Source organism: Prionailurus viverrinus, chromosome A2, assembly GCF_022837055.1.
Source record: "Prionailurus viverrinus isolate Anna chromosome A2, UM_Priviv_1.0, whole genome shotgun sequence".
NCBI lineage: Eukaryota > Metazoa > Chordata > Mammalia > Carnivora > Felidae > Prionailurus > Prionailurus viverrinus.
The window spans coordinates 54,716,560-54,740,667 of NC_062562.1; the positions used below are offsets into that span (position 1 = coordinate 54,716,560).

The 24,108-nt window shown below is 51.7% G+C and overlaps 2 protein-coding genes across 5 annotated transcripts in view; one reads left to right on the plus strand and one right to left on the minus strand.

The window, feature by feature from the left end:
• The window catches only part of GRIP2 (glutamate receptor interacting protein 2), a 96,384-nt gene extending 89,681 nt beyond the window's left edge, over nt 1–6,703 (plus strand). For both annotated transcript variants that reach the window (XM_047850517.1, XM_047850518.1), the window contains 3 exons: nt 2,082–2,225; nt 2,980–3,126; nt 4,160–6,703. In XM_047850517.1, the coding sequence (XP_047706473.1) occupies nt 2,082–2,225; nt 2,980–3,126; nt 4,160–4,318 (450 nt within the window). In that variant the 3' untranslated portion in view covers nt 4,319–6,703. The remainder of the gene's footprint in view (nt 1–2,081; nt 2,226–2,979; nt 3,127–4,159) is intronic.
• Nucleotides 6,704–9,530: 2,827 nt separating this feature from the next.
• SLC6A6 (solute carrier family 6 member 6) overlaps nt 9,531–24,108 on the minus strand; it is an 88,425-nt gene continuing 73,847 nt past the window's right edge. For all 3 annotated transcript variants that reach the window (XM_047832134.1, XM_047832144.1, XM_047832154.1), the window contains 5 exons: nt 22,034–22,171; nt 20,590–20,692; nt 19,914–20,014; nt 17,263–17,433; nt 9,531–14,027 (listed from right to left, as the gene is read on the minus strand). In XM_047832134.1, the coding sequence (XP_047688090.1) occupies nt 13,887–14,027; nt 17,263–17,433; nt 19,914–20,014; nt 20,590–20,692; nt 22,034–22,171 (654 nt within the window). In that variant the 3' untranslated portion in view covers nt 9,531–13,886. The remainder of the gene's footprint in view (nt 14,028–17,262; nt 17,434–19,913; nt 20,015–20,589; nt 20,693–22,033; nt 22,172–24,108) is intronic.

Consider the following 24,108-nt stretch of genomic DNA (forward strand, 5'->3'; position numbering starts at 1 on the left):
TTTATTTATTTTTAATTTTTTTAACGTTTATTGATTTTTGAGAGAGAGAGAGAGACAGAGCGTGAGTGGGGGAGGGGCAGAGAGAGAAGGACGCACAGAATCTGAAGCAGGCTCTAGGCACTGAGCTGTCAGCACAGAGCCCGACGCGGGGCTTGAACCCATGAACCATGAGATCATGACCTGAGCCAAAGTCGGACACTTAACTGACGGAGCCACCCAGGCATCCCCCTGTTTTACTTTTAATATTGAATTTTTACATTTAATTTTTTTATTATTACAGAAACCAAACAAGTGGATGGTGCAAAATTAGATAAACAAAGTAAAATAAAAAATGAAATAAGCAGAGTAAAACATAAGAACAAAACAGTCTCATCACACATAGATTACCACTGTTACTGCTTAAGTGAGTGTGTATGTATTTTTAGGATAACAAAACCATGATGTACATGCTCTTTTATATGCTTTTTCAGTCAGCTACTCTGTTTTTCCATATATGGAAATAATCTCCTAATATATTTTCATCTCTTCTAATAGCAAGGTCATAGGTTTTCACAGTTGACCCCAAATTTCCCTTTAGGTCTGGTCTGGCTAAACTAGTCCCTAATCCATGCTTGGCACTTGGTTTTTATGCCTTTTCAGTCTCTCTTAATTTTAGTCCAGTGCCTTTTGAACGATGCTGACATAAAATTTTTGTTTATCAAGATAAAATTCACATAACATAAGATTTACATAATGTTATGGGGCCCCTGGGTGGCTCAGCTGGTTAAGCGTCCAACTTCAGCTCAGGTCATAATCTTGTGGTTTGTGAGTTTGCACCTGCGTCGGGCTCTGTGCTCACAGCTCAGAGCCTGGAGCCTGTTTCGGATTCTGTGTCTTCCTTTCTCTGCCCCTCCCCTGCTCACTCTCTCTCTCTCTCTCTCTCTCTCTCTCTCAAAAATAAATAAACATTAAAAATTTAAAAAAAAATTTACAAACCGTTCAAATGTAAATTAAATATTAAAAGTAAAAAGAATGAATTAAGGATAATCACTAGTAATTCAAGGGCTTTTATAGTGTATTCACAATGTTGTGCATACATGACCAGAACATTTCTAACATCCCAAAAAGGAGTCCCACATCTCTCAACCGCTGTTCTGGATAGTTCTTATAAATGTAGTCATGCGGTATGTGGCCTTTTTTCATTTAGCTTAATGTTGTAGAACATATCAATACTTCATGCTTTTTATGGCCACATAATATTCCGTCCCATGGATAGACCATGTTGCTGACTTTTTGAAAAGACCAGGCCCGGTGGACTTTGCCTTGAATTTTTTTACCATCTTCACTTTCCTTTTTTTTTTTTTCTTTTTTTTTTTTTTTAACAAAGTCTAATCAGTGCCTTTGTCCTCCTCCTGAATGAGACAGGCCCTGCAGAATGCTTCCATTTCCCTCCCAACTCCTCTCCCCACTTGTTTATAAAGTTGCTCAAAATTAGTTTTGTGGGATTTTAGTCAATACTCATTTACTGTTACTGGTAATTTCTGTGCTCACCATTGTTTCTCGCATTCCATGTTTTCCGTCTCAGTTCATTCTTTAAGATCTTTTAGTGAGAATCTTGAGGTGGTATAAACTCTTTTAGGTTTTGTGAGTGATTTTATCTTACTTATTTTTACCAATAGCAGGGTAGCAGAGTGGTTAAAACCTTTGACTTTGAAGGCAGACTCTGAGTTCAGATCTTAATTTCTCTTAGCCTCTGCTTCCTCACCTATAAAATGGACCAAAGGAATGGTAGAATGGTGTTTGCTTGTTTCATAGGATTGTAGAGAGCAAAATGAATTCTGTGGGGACAGTCCTTAGACTTGAGCTCGGCACAGAGTAAGTGCCATTCGGTGCCAACAATTAGTATGCTAATTGCTGGTGTGATCGAGGACCTCCCCCACCTCACCCCTGCCCACACTCAGACTGAGCCACAGGAGGCCAGGGACCAAGACTATGCTGTTCACTGTTGTGACCTTGAAGGCTGGCACATAGCAGGTGTCCATAGATGCTGACTGCAGACGGCGAGCCAACAAGCATCTGAATGAAGCTCTGTGTGTCCTCAGGCATCCATCATGACGGGCACGGTGCAGAGCGTGGCCCTTGAGGGCAGGCCTGGCCACCGGCCCTGGCGGAGGAGCCAGGAGGTACGAGCGTCCCCTGAAGAGACACAGGAGCTGCTTGTGCCGACACCCTTAGAGATGCACAAGGTGGGCACCGGGGCTGGGCACGGGAAGCCTGGATGGGTGTCCCGGGGCCGCGAGGACTCACCAGGGGCTCCCGAGGGGCTGCACCCCTCTCTGGGCTTCATTCTCCACCACCAAACACGATTTGGTATTAGACTGAGTTTTCCAAAATTCTCATCATTTGGGTGATACACACCCCCACCCCCAATGATACACACCAGGCTGCTATTAATACATTTCTTTAAGTAGACTCACTTTTTTCCCACTTAAGTTAGTGTGTGTGTAAGATCTAAAGGCATTTATATAGAATACATGTATATGTAGTTGTATGTGTGTATCTATATATATCACTTCCTTAAAGGAGAAGCCAGCCTCCCTTGCCATCTGTAGGTTACTATATAGAAAAACAGAGAAGAAACCTCTCAGCTGGTAGTCCTCAGAAGGCTCAGAGCCTCTTGGTAAATTGGGAGAGGAGCAAGTGTTAGAAGGGTGACAACCCGTTGGTACCCCACGGAGACTTTCTTCTGGGTGGAAGGGAGAGGATTGAAAAAGAACTGAGAAGGTACCCTATCCCTAACTTCCCCTTTGTGACTGGTGCTGGGAACCGGAGGATGTGCTGCCATGCAGAACGCAAGGGGGCGCTGTGGGACAAACGCAGTGAAGTGTGGGGAGCACAGCTAGGCGGCAGGCTAAGTGTGTGTCCCGCACCAAGGGCTGCTGTGAGGGGCAGGGGACAAAGGTCAAAGCTCCAGGGACCTCCTCCTCCTTCCGCTCCCAGGTGACACTGCACAAGGACCCTTTGCGGAATGACTTCGGTTTTAGCGTCTCCGATGGCCTCCTGGAGAAGGGAGTCTATGTCCACACTGTGCGCCCTGATGGGCCAGCCCAACGTGGGGGCCTCCGGCCCTTCGACAGGGTCCTTCAGGTAATGCTGGGCCGGGGGCACCATGGATAGCGTGACCTTTCTTGCCTCATGGTGGAGAAAGAACCCTGTTTCTACCCTGGCTGAAAGGCCTCAGGCAGGTCGCCTCCCCTCTCTGAGCCCCAGCTTTCTCATAGAGCAAAGGGAATGACAGGCCCAGTCCTCTAGTCAGGTTAGGTTCAGTTGTGTTGCAGTAACAACCCCAAATCTCAGTAGCTTAATGCACATGAACGTATACCTGTCCACAGTGGGCTGGCATAGGCTTAATCCACCCAGGCTGATGGGGGCTGTACCCTCTTGTAAATACCTTAGATGACGTGACTTACGAGAAGCGACTGGAACATCACACATGGGTTTTTTCCTGCCTTCACCCAGAACACCTGCTACTCCCCTTCACAGCCTATTGGCCTTCCGGAACTAGTGATGTGACCTTGCTAACTGCAAGGGAGCCTGGGAAATGTGGGCGAGCAGATCGAAAGCTCTGGGACAGGCCTGGCCCAGCCACCCTGCACCGCCTTTCCCAAGCCCCAGCTACCTTTGTTCCCATGATGTGATTTCGGCTATATCAGTGCTACATTTTTACTAAATACGTTTCCTTTCAGTGCAACTGAAATTTATTTTGAAAGGAAGCTTTTCGTGTCAATTAGGAATGAAAACCCAGCACCCCTTTGCTTGACATAAAAGATCAATCTAAAATAAAAATAAAACAGAAACAAAGCAATGTCACAAAATTCTAGGCAGGAAGCTGGGTGTGTGGTCTGCTCTTTTATGTTAAAAAAAAAAGGGAGAGAAGTGGGTGTTCGTGGAGTGGGAAGGAGGTACTGGCACCCCCTTTGGGGTTTCTCTTTGATAAAACCTAACCAGAAAGATTGAAAGAGAACTAAATGAAGGAGGACTTCCTCTCTAGGAGTGTTCTAGATGTACTCTGTACCTGGGCTGGGGCAGGGCCCACGCTTCAGGAAGTCCCACGATTCCCACCTACTTTAGCCCAGGCTCAGCTAATGCCGTTCTGTCCCCTTGGCTGTATACTGTGCAGGTCAACCACGTTCGCACGCGGGACTTCGACTGCTGCCTGGCGGTGCCACTCCTGGCCGAGGCAGGCGATGTCCTGGCACTGGTCATCAGCCGCAACCCGCTGGCGCAGAGCAGCCGAGCCCCGCGAGCACCAGGCCCCAGCAGCCCCCGGATGCTCTGAAGTCAGCATGTGGTCTGGACACCCCAGGGGCTGCCCGAGTAGACCCTGACCCCCAGACTTGTAGCTGGGCTGGAGAAGTGGCCGCTCACTTATCCATCTGTCCGTCTGGCAGGCTCTGAGCCGGGGACCGGACTCTGTGTCTATTCTCCGGTTCTGTGGTGCCTGGAGTCCCAGGCAGTGATGTCCCTGTGCCAGCTGGAGTGACGTCTAGGTCTTTCTCCATGTTGGGGCTCCAAGATGCCCAGAGGAGCCCCACTCAGTAGGGGCTGAGACAGGCTGCTCAGCTGGGAGAAGAGGGGCTGGGGAGCCCAGCTCCATGTAGGGAGTGATTTCTCCCAGCAGAGCTATGGAGCTGCCAGGGAGGAGTGAGCTCCCCATCCCAAGAGGTGAGCAAGTGGGAGCTGGATACCCCCAGTGCAGTCATGGACTGAGGTATGAAGCATCCGGGCAGTGGGTCCACACATGCTCAGGTAGTTTCCCAACAGGGGGAGAGCATTTAGGGTGTTTCTTGTTTTCTGGACCGCTTCCCACCAAGACAGATGCCACTCAGTGTGGGAGCCTAGCCCCTTCTCTTCTCCAGCATTCTGGTGTTTGGGTCTCACTGGCATCCCCACTGGAGAGACTCTGAGCTGGGATGGCTGAAGCCCAGGAAGCGTCAGCCCGCTGACTCTGAAAGCGAGTGGTTTTCTTACTTCGGCATCTCTGGTCTGAAGCCTCTGTGATTTGAGACCACAGTGCTGGGCCCTTTGGGCAAGCTCAGTGTGGCTTTGGGCTCTCAGCCCCTCCTGCTGCTTTTGTAGGGTGCACAGGCACAGATCCATATGAATACACCCCTCTCAGGCCAGGTCCCACACTGCGGGAGGGAGTCATTTGGAACAGACGACCCAGGGGTTTCCATTCATCTGCCATTCCAGTGGAGATGGGAAAACCATGGAAGTATGCCATGTTAGATGACACAGCTCCTCTTCACTATCTAAATTAGTGAAGGAGGAGAGACAGGGAGAGGGAGGCACAGAGATAGAGAGGCAGGCAGGAGAGAGATGGGCCGTTTTCTCTCATACCCAAAGGCGACAGTGTCCAAGGTGGTCATTCAAGGAAGTTTATTCCCACTTGAAATCTGGAAGCACCAGCATCCCTTAAAATCATTGTCCTCGTTTTCCACAGACCCAGAAACCCTTTTGATTTTGAGAAGGGCACGGGCGGCCTTCACCTGGTGGTCTGGGCTGGGGCCTCAGGGATGGAGGCGGGCAGGGAGGATTCAGTCAGGTCTGGGGATTTGCTTTGCTCTTAATGGGGGTCTCAGGAAAACGGGGCACCCATTCCCATCTGCATCCTCCATGCTTCCCTCCAAGGGAGGCCCCCAGAAACTCTTCCACTCAAGGGACAAGATGGGGAGTCGAGAGGCCTGTTCTTTTCACCCTGGGTTGCTGCTTGGTTGCTCCATGACCCCCTCTGGGTCTGGTCTGGCCCTTTCTGGACAATCAAGGGGTGGACAGTCTCTGAGCAGGTGCGGGCCTCCCTGTCATGGCCAGAACCAGGCCCACTGGGCACCCCACCCACTCTCTCCCTGGGGGCCTGCTTTCCCTCTCCTCCCTCCAGTTTCCCATAGCCTGCCCTTTCCTGTCTTCCCTGGAGAGCCCTTCATGCCACGGCTGGACTGTCCAATGCCTCTGCTATCTTGGATTTCTGTGTGAACATCCACCCCAGGGTGAAAGGGCACTGCCCACCCATCACAGGGGCACTGAGGAAAAGCCAAGAGCCCTCAGCTTGGGGGTGTGGGGGGTGACACAACAGAGACATGGCCACTGGCAGCCACAGCTGTGTGAACTTAGGCAAGTTGCCCAGCCTCTCTGGGCCTCTGTCAAGTGACAGGGCTAGACAGGACATACTCCCAGGGCCTGTCAGCTTGGGAAAGCTGCATCTGGCTGCAGGTGAAGGAAGATGCGTTCTGACCCGTCCAGTGCTCCCGTTTTCTCGGGCTGGAGGCCTCTGCCATTTCCCCCAGACGTATGCAACCGGGCCCGGCAGGTGGCCCCTGGCCGTGGCCGGCCTTCTCATATGCAATATTTCTTCTGGCTTCTCATGGGGATCATAGATCCCAGACTTGACATTTCCCGACACCCGTCCCCGGTGAGCATCCTGCCTGCCTATGCATTTTGGGTACAGCTCCTGTGACATGTCCCTCCCACCCTCAAAAGCTGTATTTTTCTCTGGCTGAGATTAGAGCATATTCCTTGTAAAGTATTTTTCTACATGGGGTTTTCTTAGAGCTCTCGGGAAGCACATGCCAAGGGGCTGCATTGCAAAGGCCACTGGGGTCTCTGGGGCCCACGCGTAAATCCGTTCTGCCAGGGATTGCAATGACGTGGGAGCTGGGGGTGGGGTGCCATTGGGATGATTTTTTAAATAAAGTTATTTAAATGCAACTGGACTGGGGTGTCTGCCTTTTTCTTTCTTTTTTTTGTTTTTTATTATTTTTTTGATCATAGGCTGGCAGTAGCTTCTGTTTGGATCTTAGGACATCTTACCTGTTTCATTCATTCATTCATCCATTCAAAAAGTCTGCTTGGACTATGCATTGTTTTCACCCCTGGAAAAACAACATGAACAAGACGGAGGAGGTCCTGTCTGCATGGGGCTTATAATTCTAGTGGAAAACAGACAATGAACAAGGGAGTACATTGTAAAGAATTATATCAGAATGAAAAAACAAAACAAAACAGTCATGGGGACACAGTGGAGGGTGAGAGCTTTAGCTCCGGGGTCACGGAAGGACTTCTCTGAAGAGGTATTTGTGGGGAGACCTTAAAGACAGGAGCCAACCCTGTGGAGACCGGGAAGCAGTGTCCCAGGCAGGGGGCACAAGTGCGAAGGCTCTGAGGTGGGAATGAGCTTGGTGGGTCAAGGAAGAGAAAGGAGGCCCAAAAGCAGAGTGGGGAGACCAGGTTGGAGGGTGCAGGGCCCAATGGTGAGGGCTTGGGTCTGGACTGGATTTTATCCTATCTGCAGGAGGAAGCCGCCGAGGGAGGTAAGTGGTGGGTCTGCTGCATGGAGCCACTTTATCCTGGGTGGGATCTCACTGATGTCCTGAGTCTTCACTGGGCATCCAGGGCAGGATGGGCCCAGAGGGCACAGCCAGGCCTCACTAGGGGTCCACAGCTCTGTGGGGGCAGATGAAGAGCTTCTTCCCATCAGCTATGCATGAGGGAGTGAGCCCCCATCTCTGGAGGTGTGTTTAGCCAAAGGCCAGATTGGGCACAGGGTACCTCTGTTCTCCCTAGTGCCGGGCGATAGACTCTGGGCCCTTCTGAAACAGGGAAGAGGGTGTGGACAGGGCCAGACCTAGAGAGGTACCCCTGTGCTACAGACTGGCTTCGTGCAGGCGCTTCTGTGTGCTTTTCAAGAATTCTCTGGATTCTCCTACAGCCTTCAGAGGTGGTTCTGTTAGCCCAGTGTCATAGGTGAGGAAATGTACAGAGAGGTTAAGTAACTTGCCCTAAGTCACACAAATAGTAAGGGATGGAATACAAGGATATAAATACAAGTTATGGCCAAAACACACAGGGAGGAGGGAGGTGGACAGAGGCCATCAGAAAGGCCAACAAGGGACGCCTGGGTGGCTCAGTTGGTGAGGCATCTGACTTCGGCTCGGGTCAAAATCTCACAGTTTGTGGGTCTGAGCCCACGCCGGGCTCTGTGCTGACAGCTCAGAGCCTAGAATCTGCTTCAGATTCTGTGTCTCCCCCTCTCTCTGCCCCTCCCCCACTCACGTTCTGTCTGTCTCTGTCTCAAAAATAAAAAATATATATATCAAAAAAGAAAGGCCAACAATCAGAAAAAGCTGGGGGAGTGGCATTTTATTCTAACATCATCTATAAATAATGAGTTTATATTACTGAGGGGCACCTGGGTGGCTCAGTTTAGCTGAGTGGCTCTTGGTTTTGGCTCTGGTCATGATCTCAAGCTCCATGGGATTGAGCCCCGCACTGGGGTGTTCTCTCTCTCTCTGCCCCTCCCCCACTCATACATACTTGCTCTCTCAAAATACATTAAAAAAAATGAGTTATTGAGAGATGTTTGGTCTGGCGAATTGGAGAAAAGGACCCAGGAGGCTTCCCTAAGTTTGCCCACACACTGATCTGTCCAAAATAATTGACCTGCACTATGATCCCAGCAAAGCTGAACCCCTCTCCTGGCCTCAGTTTCCCCACCTATAACAGTGAGTTGAGCACACAATTCCCAACGCAGAGGACCAAATACTTCCTGTACCAAATACTTTCTGAGGTCCTGAGGGTTCTGCCTTCTGAGGCCCCAGAGTCTGTGGCGTGATTTTTATTTGCATCCCTCTAGGGCTTACGCTCCTCCCTGTAGCCTCCCCCACTCAGGCCTGGCGGTCAGAAAGCCCGTTTGGGTGCCAGTAACTACTGGTGCATGACCTCTAATCAGCCCGAAGCCTTGATAAGGGGCAGTAGTTTATTCCAGGTGGGGAAACCGAGGCTCAGGAGACTGATGTGAGGTGTCCCAGCCATGTGGGGCGGGGTGCATGCCGGGTGGGCTTCAGTCCCCAGCATCAGGGGAACCAGCCCGGAGCAGACCCAGGACAATTCTTTCAAAGACTTGCTCTGTGCCCCTGAGTTAAGTGTACCCCTCTGTGAGCCTCTGCCTCAGTGTCTCCATAGACAATTACCACCCCCCCCACCTTTTTTTTTTTTTTTTTTTGGTAGAGAGAACACAAGCAGGACAGGAGCAGAGAGAAAGGGAGACACAGAATCTGACACTGAGCTGTCAGCACGGAGCCCAACACGGGGCTCGAACTCCCAAACCTCGAGATCATGACCTGAGCCGAAGTCAGACGCTTAACTGACTGAGCCACCCTCAGGCTCCTACAAGACCCACCTTTGATGAGCATCCTAGGGCAGAACTGAAAGCCCTTTGTAAACTGTTAAGGTGCTTGCCAAACATGAGGAAAAACAGCCTCATCAAAACAGAACCAAGGGCACCTGGGAAGCTCAGTTAAGTGTCTGACTCTTGACTTCAGCTCAGGTCATGATCCTCTCGGGTCCTGGGATTGAGCTCCCAGTCGGGCTCTGCACTGAGTGTGGAACCTGCTTGGGATTCTCTCTCTCTCTCTCTCTCTCTCTCTCTCCCAACTTGCTTGCACATGTGCACACTCTCAAAAAAAATATTAAAAAAGAAAAACACAGAACACGTGTTGGATTTTAAAAAGGAAATGTTTATTTTCATGTTATAAGGTGATTACAAACTCCTCTAAAAAAAAAGCAAAGATGAATTTAAAATATCGATATACATATTTATCTAAAAAGCAAAAGAGGAAAAGAAAAGCCCTGCAAAATACAGGGATTCATATCATAAAACATTTATACACAAAAGCTTGTATACTGCAAGACTGAATTACACACCAAGGATCTTATTCAAATACAAATTCCTCCTCAGAAGAGTCTCTCGTTGGTTGATTTTTTTTTTTACAAAAGTTTAAAATATCTTAAAAATATTTTGAAGTTTTAAAAAAAAGTCCTGATGAGCCAGACATATTTCTGGAAGGAGGCAAGACCCACGTTCTCAGCTTTCTCTTGTGCTAAATACAGAGTCACAGTTGCTAGGGATTCGAAAATTAAGTGGGTAAAAAATAAGGGTGGGGGGGGGGAGAAAGAAATGGAGCCAACATCTCAATTGGAAGCCAAATATATAACAAGATTCCTCAGGGAACTGTCAGAACACGTCTGTAGTGACACCCACCAAGAGAACAATGAAACATAGCTTCCGATTAAAACAAGAGCAGTCTGAGGGCCAGGCATTAACAGGGCGTTGGGGGCGAGGGAAATGCTGTTCTCTGGCTTCCAGGTTGCCCACACCCCTCTCTGCGTTTTGATATCTGGGATGTTGTTTGGTTTGTGCCTGTTGGATTTTTGCACCGGGCTATTTATAGCATTCACGTGGACAGCCCAGCCTGGGGCTGCCTGACATTGGGGCTCGGGGCTGGATGGGACCTCTAGCCACCTCAGGGTTTCTCTTGGGTCCCTTCCTGGCCCGTGTCTGAGGCTGGAGGGGAAGGGAGGCAGTGTCTGCCTTTAGCCCTGGCTGCCCAGAGCATTTCCCCGACCAGAGGGGCAGTGCTGGGGAGATGCTGGCTGGGTCCCGGACCACTGTGCAGTGGCACCAGATGACACAAGATCACCCTGTGCTAGGCTGAGGGTGGCTCACTCCCCTTGGACTTTGCCACCTTCTCTAGGGGTGCGCTGGGATCTGGGGTAAGAATGAGGGAGCAGAGGTACAGAGAGGGGGCCGTGTCACCCAGAAATCATCCAAGGCCACTCACTTCTCTGCCTGGGAATGTCCCTCGTGGCCTCAGGCTAAATCCTGCCTAAGGGATTCTGCCTCTTGCACACCAACCGGCTTCACTGGGCCTCAGTTTCCTCACGTGCCATAGGGAGGTCAGCTCCTAGCTCACAGAGGGCTGTTGGGTGCAGGGCCAGGGTGAACGGGTGCCACCTCTCCTACCAGAGGGAGGGCAGTCGTCGGTCCCACGGAGCCACAGCTTGAGGTCCAGTTGGCCCGAGGATGGTGAGAGGATGGGGGGTGCTGCTCTCCTCGTCCCTGAACGCTGGGGGGACAGAGCGCTTCCTTTTTCATAAAGGCTCGTCTTTGGTCTTCAGGGAGAACACTGGGGAGCTACACGCGCCACTCGTCACACACCCTTTGGAGAACCTGCAGCCAGACGGACTCCAGACAGCCCGGCTCCAGTCCCTGCTTGCCGTGCCCAGCTTCTTCCTCACAGCAGGTCTCATTTCCCCATTTTATAAGGGCGATGACCGGGGAGGCACTGACCACGCAAGACTGCCCACTGCGGGGACCGACACGGCCCATGCCAGGCCCGGCGAAGCATCTCCCTGGGCGAGATTTATCCTGAGGCCCTTACCCATTTCTGCATCCTAAAACAAGTTCTTTAACCACTTCCCTCGCTTCCCTTCCAGAGCTGGCCTGCTGGGCTATCTGCGGGCACTGGAAATTCTAAGCCATCCCAAGGCAGAGAGTGGGCGGGCTGCCTGTTCTCCAGAGACAGGAGGACCAGAGTCATGAGCTCCAATGACAGGTTTCCTTTATGAGGAGACATAGAAAAGTCACGCACCATCACACCTTGTACTCACAGAGCCAAGTTCTGCGAAAACACAAGGGCGAGGGGAGTAGACAAGAGGGTTCAATTGGAGACAGGTGCACCGGGCGATTGTCGAGGAGCGGGCTTGGGGAAAGTGGCTGACCTTCCTTCCAGGCGGGGCCTGGGGACTTGGTCTGCATGTGTCTTTGGTCTAGAATTTGGTCTGCGAATTTTATAAGAGGAGAGGCCTTTCCCAGGCCATTTCCAGAATGTTGCAATTTGCCTACCAACCCAAAATACTGTAGCCTTTCACCAGAGGGGAGACATTGTAGCCTGAAATGGCCACAAAATGCCCAGGCAGCCACAGCACGCCAGGCCCCCCTCGACCCCACGTGTCACCTGTCCCCAATCGTTGACAGTGGTTAGTTTACTAAGTTCCATGAGACAAAGGAAAACAGGTCACATTGCTACTTGGTAAAATTAGGAAAAAAAACCTGACAAAATCAAATCAGACACAGCGGCAACCATAAATACATAGAGAAACAGGAACACAGAATTGTTAACAGTTTGGAATAGGACTGGGTATTGTTTGGCAGAGTATACGCTTTGGAAACAGTGAAATGTGGATGCTTGCCAAAGAGAAGAGGTTCAGAACTGCCTCTGCTCCTCGGACCCCAGAGGCTCCTCCCCTCCCGAATCTGGGGAGAAGGTTCCAGGATTCAGAGAGCCCCTGCTCCGAAAACCCGAGGTGGACCACTCTCCACGCCCCACGAGGCCGTCACTGTAATTTGTGCGTGACAATGTGTCATATTTAGACTCTGAACTTGGAAGTGACAGTTTAAATGGCACAGTTTAGGTCCAAATGGGGGCTGGGGTGGAGACGTGTCCGTCTTGGGATTTTAAAGGTGGAGTACCTTCCCTCCTGGTTCAGAGAAGACAGGCTCTTGGGTAAGCCAGTTCTGGGGTGCCAGCCCCCTGAACAATCCCACCCTTCTAGAAAATGCCCTCTCACCTCCTCTCTTCGGTCCCCACATAGTATGTATCTAACACCAGCTACCGCAGGAGTTGTGAGGAGTTTCACCATCTCCCGAGTCACCACCAAGGGCTGCTCTTCTGCCTGAATGGGGAGGAGGGTTTGGGAGCACTTTGCCCAAGTCAAAGATCCAGGGAGGCTCCAAAAGCACTCTTGGCACTCCCAGCTAGGAGCTGGGGCAGCCCTGAGCCGGGAGCGTGTCGGGAGTTTCCCAGCCCCTGGGAGACGAGGACAGAGCTGAGCGTGGATTGCTGAGGAAAGAAAAGCACCCCTCCCTGACACCATTTCTCTCTGAACGCCTGGGCCCACACCCTTTGGTCCACTGGCTCACCCCTCGTCCCTCACCAAATACATTATGCTTCTCTCCTACAGGCAGCTGAGAGAGAGGTCAGCGGGGGGCCGGCCAGAACCTGATAGAACCCCATTAAAACGCAACAGACCCATCCGTGTGAGAGTCGGAGCCCTGAGACCGCTGGCGGCTCCCGCAATGCCGGCCTCGAACTCTAGCTGGGAAGCCGTGGGACTGCAGCCTCCCGAGGCCTCCTGAATGTCGGGGTTCCATCCTCACCAGCACCCTCTTGGGAGCTCTTACTGCCCCCGCTCCGATGAATGGTTCTGACAATCGATCTGACAGTCCTTCTGACTATCCACCCTCCATCTCAAAATAACAGCCGGGATTTTGCTCTTGGTGCAACGGTTTCTAGAGAATCAGACTTTGGCTGTAAGGCCTCACCTGTCAGCTGTAAGTCAGTCCCTTGACTGGAGGCGTTGATTCACTATTTTGGCATCTCTCTTCTTGGCTAAGACAAGTGTAATGAAACCTCTCCCTGTGGCCCTCCTTTCTCTAGCCCCTCTGGGTCAGGCCGGCTGGTGGGGCCTCCCCTCTGCTGTATGCTTCTATCTGAACCAGGCTGGGAAGGTACTACACCTTTAAAATGGGTCTCCCGTCCAGGAAAATTCCACCCTGTGTTTTTGGGGGCAGAACTTTCTGCCAGCTATACAAGCACCGAAGAATTGCTTTTGAAAACGAGATCTGTTGCTGGCAAGATCGATTCAAGTGGTAAAAGTGTATGACAATCTCTAAATGTATATATAGTTATATGTAAAAAAAAAATACAAAGAAAAATTTACCAAGTTCCCATAAAATACATCTAATTCAATATGAAAACTCTGCCTCGTCCCGGACATCCGCCGGTGGGTTTTCTTTTTTGTATAAAATATCCCCAAATCAAAACAAAAAACACATACACACGATGCCACACACACACACACACGCACGCACGCACACAGAGTAACATTTTCTGTGACAATTAAAAAAAACAATCCTAGTGCAAATAGAAAGCTCTGTAAACCTGGTCCTATGAGAATCTAATGTTAGTAAACAGCAGGGAAGCAGCCCGTCCGCCCGAGCACCCGAGAGCTCACATCATGGTCTCTACTATGATGTGGGTCGGTTTCATGAGAGCGCCGTTCACGGCCAGGCGGGAGCTGTAGGGCGTAGCTCCCTCGCGCTCCACGGCCCAGCGGTTGGGTTCCCTCGGGGTCAGCAGGTACTTGAGTCTCTGGAGAAGGAAGAGGATGGGAGCAGAGAGGAAAGTCAGGCGTCCTAGTTCCCCTCTTCACCACAGCCGTCTATCCCCTCCGAGCCCGGCCAGTTTGCTATTTGGCCTTTGGCAAACTAAGCCCCTCTCTGGACCTCCCATTTCATCCACTAGCAAATGAAGGAGTTGAACTAAGGTGCTTCTTCTAAGGTCCCTCTGGGCCCTGAATGAGGGCAGAATTCCTGTCAATAGTTTCCTTGGCCGACCCCTGCTTGCACACCTCAGGGACAGGGGGACTCATACCGCCTGGCTCCGACTTCTTTCTCCTACGAAGCTGAAATCTGCCTCCTTGTAATCCCCATCCCCAGATTTCTGCAATTTGTATGCCCGAGGTAGGAAGACGGTTATGAGCCTCCCCTGGCTTCCTACCTTCCCCAAGGAGAAACCTCTAACTCCTCAGCCACCTGTAAACTACATTTCCTGCCTTCTTGCATGGCCCTCCCGTTCTCTTGCAGGTATCTAGTTCTCCCTGCTGGGGGCTCAGAGACACTGCTCGTGTCTGAGGTCCTCAGAGAGGGACCGGAGATTGGACTTCATGAGAGTTGTCCCATCACTTTGGGACAGGACGAGTTTCATCCTTCTGTCTGGTTGCCTGATTATAGAAGCAGTGAGGGAAAGAGCCTTCCCGGGACACCCAGAAGACCCACAGCAGATTTGGGACTGGAACTCAGGGCTCCTGACCCCCAGCTTTCCCCTGCCAAGTGTCTACTCAAAGACTTAAATAGGAAGCAGCTGTGAATAAAAAATCCTCTCTTTAGACATTTACATTCAACTTACGTATATTACAATTTTTAAGCTGCTTATTAAAAGCTACCATATCTCATTTCTTTTTTTAAAAAAATGTTTTTAAACATTTATTTATTTTTGAGAGAAACAGAGACAGAGTGCCAGCTGGGGAGGGGCAGAGAGAGGTAGACACAGAATTGGAAGCAGGCTCCAGGCTCCGAGCTGTCAGCACAGAGCCCAATGCAGGGACTGAACTCACAAACCGCGAGATCATGACCTGAGCTGAAGTCAGACGCTTAACTGACTGAGCTACTCAGGTGCCCCAAGAGCTACCATATTTCACTCGAAAAATCTAAATTTAATTTCCATCTGCTCTTAAAACCTTGCAAGATCTGGCAACTAGTAACAACAGGCCAGAGCTGAGCACATGGCTGCCTGCTGCAACTTTCGATCGCCTTCTCCAGGTCCCTCCTGACCCCGAGTGAGTCCTTCCCTTGCCCAGGTTCCCCGCCTGGTTCTGGGGGAACCAGCCTGGAGGCCCCAGGGAAAGGGTAAGGGACAGAGGGCCAGCAGGAGAGCAGGCTCGGCTCCCTGTCATCATGCTGCCTCTCTATACAGCTGTAAGCCCAGAAGGTGGGACGAGAGGCAAGCAATGCCAGACAGCCACCCAGGACTCCACGTATATGGGAGGTGCGAACAGAAGGGGAGTCACCCCGGGACGGAGCTCTCAGTTTACAAGTGTGGCTCAGGGAGAAGCTCATGGCTGGGAGCGCAGACGGGAGGTCGAGGGGCACGTGACAAACAGATGGATGGTGGCTCAAATGCCTTCAGAGGACGGCGCTTTGGCTATCCACCTGGCTTGGAGGCAACCGTGAGGTGCAGGTTTGGGAAGAGGCCTCACCCACACCCTCCTCCTCCCCACCTCCACACCCTCCTTCCCTCCCCGCACCCCCCCCCCCCACCCCGCCAAAACCCATTCTCATCAAACCTCTGAACTTGGGATGGAACAATATTTTAAAATTAGGCTTTGAAGGGACACAAGTTAGTGTAAGGTGTCCCCCAGGGTTGAAATATGTGGTTGCTGTGGGCAGAGACCAATTGGAACAAACATCCAAGACTGTCTGCTCTGCCCCAATTAACCCGTTAGTTTCTGGGCAGTAGGGACATTCTGGATATTCCCAGGGAGGGGCTGGGTTTGCAAGAGGTAACGGGGGGGGGGGAGGGGGGAAAGGGACATGTGGAGGGCTCAGGACCGTAGCAATCACAGATCTGTCCCCAGACCCCGTATTTCAGGATTTTCACAAATGACAGGTCCTATCAGCATTCTGGCTGAGCGCTGGGGTCCTTCCCTGTGTCCTCTGAGAAATTACAATGGGTCCGATGCTGCAGGAACACCTCAAGGGCCCAAGGGCTATCCCAGCTCAGACAGACCCCGGCTTCGTGGCTTCATGTTTTCCTCCCAGGCACACCCTGGCCTGCTTCCTCTGTCTAGGGAAGGCTGGTGCCTTCTGCCCAGCCACCCCTCTCCCCCCACCAACACCACCTCCAAGCCATTCCTCTGCCCACAAGGAAACCGGCCCAGCCCAAGGGGGAGCCAGGGCCCCAGGACATCCTGGCTCCAGATTTTTAAGAGAATAACAATAAAAAGAGTCCAGAACAAAACAGTGTAGTCTTGGAGCTGGCCCAAGCCCAAAGGTTAAGGGAGATTCTAAGAAAAGGGTTTCTTGGAAAGAGCCCCAGTTTTTGCCACAGCCTGGAATCTGCAGTATTGTTAGAGAAATTTCTGAGGGGTTGGTGGTAAGGAGGGGACCTCGGGGTGGGAGACTGGCAGGCACAGAAGCTTGGAGGACTGAGGGCCTGTCTCAGGCAGCAGATGGGGCCACAGATCTGGGGAAGGGGACACCAGCATGGGCCGGGCTTATCCAGAACATGGCTCCAGGGTAAGAGAAGGCCTCTGGGTAGAGCTCAGGCTTCCTTCCCAGCTCCTTGTCTCCTGTCTTACTGCTTCAGCACCACGGTCCCCACTGCTCCCAGGATAAAGCCCTACCTCTTAGCCTGACATGCAAAGCTACTGTCACCTCTCAAGCTTCATCACTCACCTGCCCCCCTCAGAACATGTCATTGCTGCCCAAACGCTATCACATGTCCTTCCCTGTGAACATACCAAGCGTCACACCCTTCCACTTCTCATTCTCTGCTTGGCAAATTCCTCGCCCTGCCACAGTTCTGCTCTGAATGTCACCAGAGCCTTCGTCCATGTGAACTGTTTTTGTTCCTGTTTCCCCACATGCCTGCTGACAACCTCAACCCCTCCAGGGGGCAGGCAACGGGTTTAGGACCCAGAGAGGGCAAGCGACGTGCCCAAGGTCACACAGCAAATGGAACAGCCGACAGCCAGTGGCTGGCTTTCACCCTCTCCCTTCTCGCCCTCCCGCACCCCCCATATCCAGCCTCGGCCCCACGTGCTCACCACAAGGAACGGCCCTTCCGTCTGGCAGAGGCGGATGACCATGACCAAGGGGACGCACATCATGGAGGACAGGGCCAGGCTCCAGCCCAGCCCGATGGCCCAGGTGGGGTACACGTAGACTTTGTTGTAGGTCAGGGGTACATACTTGACGAGAGAGAAGATAAAACATCCCTGTGGAGAGAGATGGGGTAGTCAGGGGGGCCCTGGCATCAGGAGCAGGGGGCTCTAGGAGCAGGGCAGGGCCCACTCAAGGGGCCTTACGCCCTTCCTCACTCGGCTGCCTGAGGACCTCCCCTGGGGCAAACCTGACCACGTCGCTTCCCTGCTCAACACCCTTCCGTGGTCCCCCAGTGCCTTCAGGATCCAGTCCAAATCCCTCAGTCTGGCCAGCAACGTTAGCCAAGAGCTGTGCCCCTTCACCCCTCACCAGCCTGCCACCCCCTCTCCATGTCTGCACTCCAGCTGTCCCGAGATCCTTCCAGCTCCTTAGCTGCATGCCCTGGGGCCTTAGAACAGGCTGTTCTCTTGACTCGAGCCCTTACCCTCCATCCTCATTTAGCTCAAATGGTCCTGTCTTCGTCTTACGTGTCTAGGCCCTGCCCGGACTCTGTCAGGTGACCATACCTTTCCTTCCCAGAAAGCATACGGTTATAATTACTTCTTCACACATGCTCCCCCGACCTAACTGAATCGGCGAGGGCAAGCAGGACGTCTCTCTTGCTCCCCTGTTTCTCTAACACCTGGTGCAGCTCCAGATGTACACAGCAGGTGCATGATAAATGTTAGCTGCATGGGTGAAAGCCTTTCCTCCCTTCCCCCACTCACCCATCTCCATCCCTGACCCCCAGGACAGGATGCAGACCTGGGTCTTGCCCTGTGGGGGTGTGTCCAGCCCCAAGCCCAAGCCAGTGGCCAGTGGCCATCAGTATCCATGAACGGTGGGGTGCGGTGAGCTCTGAGCCCCAAAGCCTGTGCAAAGTCCACATTTCCCTGAGAAGAGCATATAAGGCTTGCTGGGAGGGCCCAGGGCTTATTTCTGGTCAAAATTATAGCATCTCATATATGACCCAGGATTGCCTTGGATGGATCCACAACGTAAAAAGGACTTAAATCTTCATTATCTAATAACTGGGGTTTGACGGGAAGACAAATCCACATAAATCAGAATTGGTGGCAGGGGAAGGGAGAGCATTAGGCTACAGATACTTTCCCGGGGACAACTACCATTTGCCTGGCCCTGTTGTTGCTTCCATCCCTAAGGGTGGGGTGTAGCTTAGATGGGGATGGGGCCCAGGAGAGCGCTGCTCTGGGCTCTCCCAGCACGAGGAAGCTTGGTACCTGCCCCTTCACATTCCTCTTTCCACCAGGGTCACCTCATCCCACCGCCTGGGGATACAGCCTACCTCTGATCTACCCCTCCCTCATCTCAGGGAGGGACGGAGTGGTGACAGGAGGTGCTCACAAACCACTGTTGAGTGAGGACAAGAACATGGGCTCTGAACCCAACTAAATTCATCTCCCACGATAAACTTGCCAGTTGTTGCGGCTGCTGGTTGCTACAGCTTATTGCATTTTGTGGGGAAAACATGCACCTCAGATGAGAAGGCCACAGCCATACTAAATGACAGCAAACCTAAGGTTGTCGGCTGTCACTCACCTCTCACTGCAGAGCCTCCTTGCCATTACAAACGGGGGAAACCAGGGCCCCAAGAGAAGGGAGGTGTACACTGCGAGTTCACGGCCGTGTTGGATTTATTCTGGCCCTGAGAGCAGGCTCACTGAGGGGAGGGCCCGTTCATCCCTCAGCACCTGGTTCCTAAACGCAAGGAACATTTCTGCCATTTGTGCGCCTCATGGCACGAGCCAAGAATGGCCTAACAGATGTCTTCCCCTGCAATTAGCTCCAAAGCTCACAAGTGGTTTCAAATAATGACAGGGAAGAAGAGGACTTCCCTTCTGCCAGAACCTCTGGGGAAAAGATTGAAATGGAGTGTCTGGGCATGCTCTAACCTGCATTCCAAGATGGCGGGCAAGGGAAACCTGGCACGGGGGTGGGGGGCGGGGGGAGAGGAATGTGGCACATCACTGCCCTTGAGTCCTGGGTGGGTACGAAGCTTCCTTGTTCTTGGGAGAGTCCAGAGCATCTCTTTGCTGGGATTTCCCCTTTCTGGACACAACTCCCACCCTGCCATGGAAACACCTCACTTCCAGTGTCCATGACCTCTCTCCATTTGACACCCTAAAGGCCCCTCAATTTGATCAGTGACCCAAACTGAGCTCATGAGCTCCAGAAGGGCTTGGAGAAAGGTTATGTGCTTTGTTGTGGACCCCCTGAATTTCTCGACACGCATGCCCCGACACACCTTCCTCTTCCGCAATGCCTTGCCTTTGCACGGCCCAGGTTGATTCCTCTGCCAGGAATGCTCTTTCTATTTTCTCTTCCTGACAAGCTCTTACTTATTCTTCAAAACTCATCTCAAGGAACTTTTGGGAGCAGCCTGCTGCCTCACCTCTCCCAGGCAGAGGTGTCACTGGGCTTGTTACAGGCCAGTGCTTGGCAGGTGCTGAGCAAAAAATGGTTCAGCAGGTGATAAGGTCAAGCCCCATGGACAAAAGGCTAGCACCCACAAGCCAGGCAGGGCAGAACTCACAACACAGAGAACTGGAGTGACCACGGCCCAGCTGTACTTCATCCAGGGCCCAGGCCGGTAGCCAATCATGTCCTCAATACCGTCATAAAGGTTATCGCTGCCTAGGAGAGATGGAGGGAGACAGAGAGTGACACTGTGCCCAACGCCAGCATCTACCCTGGGAATTGCACAGCAGGGGCTCAAGGGCCACGAGGGGGACTCGGGGGTCTGCTCAAGGTCCCTGCTGCTCAACACCACATAGATCCAAGAGTGGCAGATGTTCATCTGAAGTTATGTGAAACTCAAATGTAACTGGGCATCGTATATTTTTTTAGGCAAACTTAGGCAGCCCCCAAATCCTGGTGTGGCCAATCCAAGGTCTCAAGAGGATTAAAATAGACCATGTCTGGGTCCCAGAGCAGTAAATCATAGATAGACCCCCCTACACAGACAAATTCTGTGTTTCTCAAAACATACAGTCACACCCTGCACCTTTAGCATGGGGAGAATATGTCATGTGGCCACAACGATATTATTTCTGTACAAAAGGGGAAGCCTTGAGGGGAAAATGCCAAGTAGGGAAAGCCTTTGTGTTCAACTCAGAGTGAATTCCCCTTTGAATTCTGTTTTGGAAGCTTCTAAATACAGACACCCAAAGAAGAGACTTGAGAGAGTATATGCCAAAGTCCGTACTCACCATATATCCAGGCAATAACAAAACATTCAAAGAATGCAACCCACAAAAGGCATACACCGCTAGCTGCATAGTAGTCAAAGAGTTGAAACACATACATGCCACCCTATGAAGAAAAAAACCAGAGAAGGTTGACTTGTTATTTGGTATCCAATTCCCTTCATATATAAAGAGCTTTGACAGATCAGTAAGAAATAGAAAACCCAAGAGGAAAATGGGCACAGACTATGATGACTAGATACATGTGTAGAAAGATGCTCAACTTCATGTTTGACAGATTAGTTAACAAACACAGACACACAGGGGCGCCCAGCTGGTTCAGTCGGTGGAGCGTGCGACTCTTGATCTTGGGGTTTTGAGATCAAGCTCCGCACTGGGTGCAGAGATTACTTAAGAAAATAAAATCTTAAAACACACACAAATACACACAGGAAAATGAAAGCAAAAGATGTTTTCCTCAGTAAAAATGATGGGTTTCCGGAAGCAGGTGCTGAAAACTAACCGGGGCCAACAGAGGATACTTCAGTGAAAGCCAACTGCTCAGTGTGGAGCTGTGATCTGCCTTTGGCGCATGCGTGTGTGTGTGTGTGTGTGTGTGCGCGCGCGTGTGTGTGTGTGTGTTTCTTAAAGACATTTCTAGAGAAACAGTCATTTGCATTTCCAGTAGGAAAAAGTGGTGATGTGAAACCTGAACAGAGTTTGGGAGCAAATGCAGTGATTTGCTGGAGAATGAGGGGTGGTAGGTGGGGAGGGGGGCATAAGACAGCAGGCCCCAGGCCTATGCCAGGCTTCCATGTTTATTTTAGCGCAATAATCTTTCTTTTCTGCTGCCTCTTCTTAGACAGCTGGCCCACCTCTGCCTGAGACACTGTGCTGTTCCTGCATCTTTTTTCCCTTCTGGATGGAGCCTCCTCAGGGCCCCCGCCCACCCTCTGAACAGTGCACACTCCCTGCTGACCACACAGGCCCAGCACCGCCCCGGTGGTATCTACCAGGAGGACTGCATTTATCTTTTTGAATGTCTCCACCTCCCCTCCGGGCCTGAGAAGGGCTGTGGCACAGTCGTGGGTGAAAAGAGCTGCCATTAAAATGGATTTCGGCTGAAGCACCTCTCTCCCAGGCATCCTGGGACGAGGGAGAGACGGAGGGCAGGGGGTGGCCAAGGTGTTGCCATGGTAACAGGAGAGAGGGTTGGGAAGTCTGGGTCAACTGCTGGGTCTTGAGCTGTCTCCTGCTGCCCGAAATGTAGGCCAGGTCCCTTGGGCAGGGTGGGATCCCTGAACTGGGTGGGGCCAGGAGATAACCCATCTCGGTGCTACAGCCTAGCCACTGCCTCCACCAGTGGGAGGAGGGGCAGTACAGCCTTGGACTGGTCTTTGAAGCATGTGTAGGTCACCAAGAGCCCTGCAAGAGGAGGTCCCTCGGGCCAGGTGAGAAAGCCACCTACCTCCGTCACCATCGCCAGCCCCAGCAAGTAGCTGATGCTACATATGAAGGCGATGAAGATTTCCCGACGGAAACCCTTCCTTAGGAAGGATGGGTAAAGATCGACCAAGGACGTGATCTGTCCTTCGACTTCAACAAACTGCGGAGGAGAAGAGAGTGGTTGAGTCCCAGATGCCCAGCACCTCCCCTCTGCTCAGAGAGGAGACTCCTGGCACTCACGGAGTAGCCTGCGGGGTCAAGACCAAATGTGTGAATGTGGTCTCCTGAACTCTACCTGGGGAGCCCCGCCAGCCGGTCTAGCCACGGTGGGCCACACACAGTCCTCCAAATATCCTGCACGTCTGTGTCTTTGGTTCAGAATGCCTTTCGCTTGTCATTTAAGACTTCACTCAAGAATGACCACTTCTCTGAAGCTCATGCTGACCCTCACCTTCTCACACTTGCTGGCACATAGGTATTGGCACAAACACCTCCCCCCATCTTGGTCTTGGTCCTTTCTGACACCAAGGGCAGTGCCCCCTCGTCTCTGGGCCTGGAGTGCCCAGGTGGGCTAGGCACATGTGGTTGCTCAGTGGACACATGAAGAATGAATGGGTAACTCAGGGGAAGTCTGGACCCCCATTTCCCCATCAGATTCACACAATGGCTTTAGCTCTGTGGGGAACGTGGATCCACGAGGATATCCTGCACACCTAAGCGTCCACGTGTGTGAGCCACATGCTAACTGTGACCCCAGGAACCCGTCCCTGGGCTCCCAAAGGTAAGAAAACCCATTGAAGAGGCCCTTCCTTGGGTAATGTGCTAGGATGATTCTCAATCTTTCTAAATCTTTCTAACATATAACTTGGAGACGGAGCCAGATCATTACATGGAGAGCTGCCTCTGTTAAAATGCAGCAGGAAACTCTGTCCTGTGGACGCTTATTGTCATGGATGTAACCAGTGCCCAATGGATGGGTTCCACCCTTCTGCGGCTACTGGTCTGGGCAAAGACTCCTCCTCTACCTCTATCTTTGGGGCAGAAGCATCCGGAGCACAATCTACAAATGAAGCTTCAGGACCGAAGGGCACGTAGAAGCAGTTTACATTTGGGTGACTACTGCCAAAATGCTTTGCCAGCCAACATACCCTCCAAGGCCGGTCTGTCTCATTCCTTTAAAAGTCGAAAAGCTAAAGCCTTGACCCTTCTGTTCTTTCATCCGAGAGGCATTTGGGAAGGATGTTTCCCCAGCATTCCTACAAGAGAGATCCCACCACTTATTCCTTTGGGATGCATCACAGGAGGATCAAGGGATACAAACCGGGAGCGAATCCCTTTCATGGCTGAGAGGGGCTGGAGAAATGATCCTTTGTTGCCAGGAATTCAGGGAAAAGAGGAGCGAGAGGCTCTTGAAAGGGGCCCAAAGAGGAGGGGCTGATGTTTTGACCTCGGACTGATGTGTCAGCCACAGAGTTTTCAACTTAAATTACCACTGAATTACAGCAAACCTGCGACCCAAACATTAAGCTTCAAAAGGAGTTAAAGACAAAGGTTCTTTCCTTTTTGAGATGGGGAAATTAAAGGCAGGAAGGTCCGGTGTCACTGTGGGGCAGGGTCAACACCAGCACACGCCCCTCATTTCCAAGCTCCCTTCCATTTCTGGAGAATGCCAGCCCCAGCCCTCAGCCCTGCTCCACCGGCCTCTTCAGACCTCCCTCACTTAACAGCTATGTGACCCTGATTTCTCCAAATGTCCGTCTGTCTCCCCTGTAAAATGGGAAGGTCTTGCCTGCTCGGCAGGAAGGCGGACAAAGATGTGAAATCACAAGAGTAAGCTGGTAATTGGGTGATTGCTGCAAACCCATGTCAGGGGATGAGTGAGCTCCAGGGAGATGGGGGCCAGCTCTCTCCTCCACTGGTGCTACTTGTTATCTTATGCAAGCATCTGCCTCCACGTGCATGCCACCCCCACCCCATCTCACCAAGAAATACGCAGTGGTCCCTAAGTCAAAGAGTGCTCCCTGCAGATGCCAGACATCCTGGGGTGGGGGGGGGGCACACTCCATCAGTGAGAGGCCTCTGCCTGAGGTTGGCTAT